The sequence below is a fragment of the Morone saxatilis genome, unplaced genomic scaffold, assembly GCF_004916995.1.
Source record: "Morone saxatilis isolate NCDOM2014 unplaced genomic scaffold, NCSU_SB_2.0 Contig14, whole genome shotgun sequence".
Classification (NCBI taxonomy): Eukaryota; Metazoa; Chordata; class Actinopteri; family Moronidae; genus Morone; species Morone saxatilis.
Window position 1 is genome coordinate 18,261,201 of NW_023339696.1, and position 4,408 is coordinate 18,265,608.

The 4,408-nt window shown below is 42.2% G+C and overlaps 1 protein-coding gene across 1 annotated transcript in view; it reads right to left on the reverse strand.

Annotated features, from left to right (window-relative positions):
* Window positions 1-4,408, reverse strand: part of map3k3 (mitogen-activated protein kinase kinase kinase 3) — a 17,045-nt gene that overhangs the window by 4,094 nt on the left and 8,543 nt on the right. Inside the window, exons 7-13 of the mRNA XM_035654751.1 lie at window positions 4,027-4,147; window positions 3,083-3,216; window positions 2,580-2,653; window positions 2,248-2,315; window positions 1,753-1,848; window positions 1,475-1,636; window positions 841-989 (exon numbers count right to left, since the gene is read on the reverse strand). Coding sequence (XP_035510644.1) covers window positions 841-989; window positions 1,475-1,636; window positions 1,753-1,848; window positions 2,248-2,315; window positions 2,580-2,653; window positions 3,083-3,216; window positions 4,027-4,147 — 804 coding nt within the window. The remainder of the gene's footprint in view (window positions 1-840; window positions 990-1,474; window positions 1,637-1,752; window positions 1,849-2,247; window positions 2,316-2,579; window positions 2,654-3,082; window positions 3,217-4,026; window positions 4,148-4,408) is intronic.

A 4,408-nucleotide genomic window follows, 5' to 3' on the forward strand; every position in this document is an offset into this window, starting at 1 on the left:
GAGAGAGAGAGAGAGTGAGTGAGTCAAGATCGCACAAAGTAATTAATCCCCAAGTCCCACCACAGAAGCTGGTTTAATAGAAACAACTGATTCACATCTGCTAAAAGCTGGGAGTGGGAGTGTGAAGGCAGTGCTGACCCATCACCCCTCACCACCACCGCTCCTCGCCTCCTCCCACAACCCTCTGCTTCTTTCTGATACAGGAAGTGACAGTGCATGTTTTCTCTGTTGAAGACAGGAAAAGACATTAAAATGGGGAAGAGGGTCTGAAGGAGGAAAGAAAGCCTCTTCCATATATTCCGCTTCTTGAATTATTAAATTTCCTTCCTGATTTATGATTTTATTTCTGTGTCCAGGGAATGAAATAAAGTTTTCGTGGATCAACTCCTGAACTAAGAGCATATATGTCTTTAAGATACTTGATTCAGTTATGCCAACTACCTGCATTCCAGCATAGCCTGAAAACATCAACAGGCGCTGCATATGAGGTCATTCTTGGCACTTTTACAGTAATAATTAATAATAAAACTAAGTTTATATTTTACAGAACACTGTTACCATTCACAAGTTATATTGTAAAAGTGAGGAGGAAATGGCACAGTTTCCTGCATTTTTAATGTGCAACCAGGGGTAGCAAAAATGTCTACATGCACATGCAATGTCAGCAAAGCAAACAATATTTCTTTACAGCTGAAGCAGTAACAAGAGGTAGCATGCCATAAACAACAGTGGAAATGTTCTCAACAGTACCAGAAAGAGAAAAGAGGAAGGAACAAGACAACCAAGCATTCTGTTTCTGTGAAGACGTGAGAAGCTGGACTATCCATCTTAGTGTCTCACCTTGCTGGTCTCAGGACTCTCAGGATCAAACTGGACCTGCTTGGCAGCCAGCTCCCTCCCAGTATCCACATCGTAACACAGGTAAACCCGACCGAACGCTCCCTGGCCCAGAAGCTTCCCCCGTCGCCACGTCATGGGAGCACTGGGTGCTGAAACGTGAAAAAGTGAAACGCAAATCAAAGTTTCCTCCAGCTTGCAGGTTTTGTGGACCTATCTCTGTAGTGGATGCACAAAATGTATCTGTCTTCTTACAGTTTCTGACTCTGGATAAGAAAGCAATGAATTTCAAATTCTAGTTCCTTTAACCTAAACTGATATCATATGACTAATATGAATCATTTTACATAGGAATAATGTTTTACAACCCTGTGTTTTAGTAGCAAATTTCCTGACCCACCTTTTAAATACTGTATTGTTCCCAAGGTTCTTTCATCCTTCTAAAAGTATAATTGTACTGAAAACCTTTATTACATGAATTTCAGCAGCTTCAATTGAAAAAAATAAGCATTGGTATTAGTCCTTGAACCCTGCAATGTATCAATTGTTTATCTCTTAACAATTTATGTCATCCTAACAAGTAAATTGTATTTTCTAAAGGATGTTTGGTTTAGAGTTGCTCTAGATCAACACTTACACTTATGGGCGACAGAACGATCTTGGGGACGGAGCCTTCCCTGAGCATCAACCAGCTGCCAGCTGCCCAGACTCTCCTCGCTGCCGTTGAGCGACCTCCGTGAGGGCACCAGAGTAAAGAGGTTGCCCTGGGGGCGGCGAATCCGTGGAAAGGTTCGACGGCCTGAAGGAGAGCAGGAAAAGAGGCCGGCTGAGGTTAATATCACATGATGAACAAGAGAGATTATATATTACAAGAGAGAGCTTAAGAAACTAGGTATAACATACTAACTGTCTTACCTTCACTGTGGTCCTTATGATGCAGGGAGACATGGTATCTGCGGGGATAGGTGCCTCCTTTCCCCGCTACCCTGTCATACACATGATTCTCCCTGTCTGAAAACAAATATCCAAAGGTCAAACCTCAGCAGGATTACTCTGTAATTCAACCACACTGCGGTCACAGTCACACGACATCCATATCAGCCGCTTTATTACTCTCCTGTGTAGTTCATACTTCTGAGGTCACTGACAAGCAAGCACCGACTATCAAGAGATTTCTTTATCAAATCAGCTTTTAAAATGCCTGGGCCACACTAGTGTTAATGTATAAGGCTGATTTTGCAGTGTTTGGTTGCTGTAAACGCATCTCTCACAACTTACAGCCACAATCTTCCACCATTGTGCCTGTCACAATTCTTTATGCAATTAGTGTGCTGCTTTAACACAAATATTTACCAATGATTACTGGGAAAGTTACAGGCTGGAAGGAGCTTTTCTTGCAGCTGCTCTCACCTGAGCACTCCTGACGATTATCGGGGTAACTCTTGGCTCTGTGCATGCGAGACTTCCTCAGTGAGGGGCTGTGTGAGAAGAAGGGAGGAAGGAAGACAAGTGAGGAATGGAGAGAAGCTTCCTTAGGCGTTCGGTGTTTACATACACATACATACATACATACATACATACAGGTTATAGTTATTTAAATTTTGCAAACAGAAATTATTGTATTAGAAGCAGTAATGGAAGATAATAAATGAAAGATAATAAAATATGAAATAAGTAGTGAGTTTTTGGAGGCTGTATTAACTATCAGTGTTATTTTTGAACAGGCAGAATTTGTTCCCTACCTTTCTGAGTTGCTGTCCAGAGACTGACAACTTCCAGAGACAGAGTTTTCCGCACTGCTCCAGGGATCCAGGACCTATAGTGGGCACAAAGAAAAATTAAGGGTGTGTATCCACATGTGCTCTGGGTACACACATCAGAAAGAGAAATCCATCCCTAAACAGAATTTATATTTAAAAACTTCGGGAGCAAGAACACAATATTTATACGCTGGCAATGTAATTGTAGCTATGGATAACTCTGGGGACTCAATGAATGCTTTGTTTGTATGTAACTTCCTACACTTACCATTCTTACCTAAAATGTACCCCAAATGCCTGAAAATCAGGTAAAATCATTTCCAAGTGTGAATAAAACTTCTATTAATGAGAAAAACAACTTTCAAAATGAGAAAAGGTCTTGATTCAAGCAGTGAGGAAGAGTTGTTTATGTGATCAAATCTCATAAACACACGATTTGTATTTTAAGGTGGATTTTCCCCGTTAATAGTGAAGCGATGACTCACACACTGATCGCTGGTCTCTGGGATGAACTCCCCCTCGCTGTTTATGCTGGTGTATGAACCTTGGCGGGCGATCCTCTGCTGGCGTTCAGGCACATAACCAGGGGGCGGCGAGCTACGCCCCGTGTTCTGAGAACCTGGTATTATACAGCAATTATGGGCATAAAGGAAACATTAGATATATGGAAAGTAAGCATTTGAAAAATACATGGAAATTTCAGCAGCAATGAGGACATAAATTGATATTGTTGGAAAACTACTTTGCATAATTTTCTTAACTAACAGGGCCTGATCATCAATGTTGAGTTTTATTTTTTAGAGGCAGCACAAAAGCAAACATAAAGAGACTCAAACTCAAAGACACATGCATGCAATAACTTTTGTGACACTGTAAAGAAATAAAATAGTCAGCGAGGCCCTCTCTCCCTCCTGTGCCACAAAGATAAAGAAAACAACAAATGGAAGTGTGATTGCTTACTGACTGAAAGGAGCAACGACTGAGAGCTGGATTTAATATTTATGGCCTGGCGCTGTCAAAGTCCAGCTCTCAAGCCCTCCTGCAGCCACTTCACCCCCCCTCCCACTCCAGGGGAAAAAACCCTAAACCAGGCCACTGGTCCACCACACTAATAGCATTGTGTAATCTGATTGGCTGCTGTCCAGTAGGCATCGTCTAGTGATGGTGAACAGGAAAAGGAAGAGGACCCATTGCTAAAAGGGGAAGCCAAAGAAAGAACAGCCAGAGAGAGAAGGCGACTGACAGGGAGATCGAGGTAGTAAAGAAGAAGTGGCAAAGGCCCGACAACATGCCAGCTATACCCATAACTGAATATTAAATAAATGCTGAGGTTTGGGAAACATAATGTGTCTACATTTCCTCAGTGTGTGAACCATCTTGTTGTAGATAAGATTAGACAGAACTCTAAATAACAGGTGTAAATAAGTACCAGTTGATAGGTGGCGCCCCCTGGGCTCGGAGGATTGATACACCGTGCTAACATCTCCCGTGGACTGGGAGGACTTGATCCTCACTTGCTTACACGGCACATGATGGGAGGGGGAGGAGGCCTATATTTGGAAAGACGAGAGAACAGGAGGTTTAAACAAGGCTTTAACACATGATAGAACAGTACCTCTATGTCAGCAAGCCAGTTAGTGTGATGTAAATGTAATGAGGAAATTTGATTTTTCACAACATGGCTCTATGTTGAAGAAATGGCAGTGTTGCAATGGTACGCTGTAGACACATTGTGTCAGTGTGTGTGTGTGTGTGTGTGTGTGTGTGTGTGTGTGTGTGTCTCACAATTGCTGTTTTCCTGTGTGAGCAGC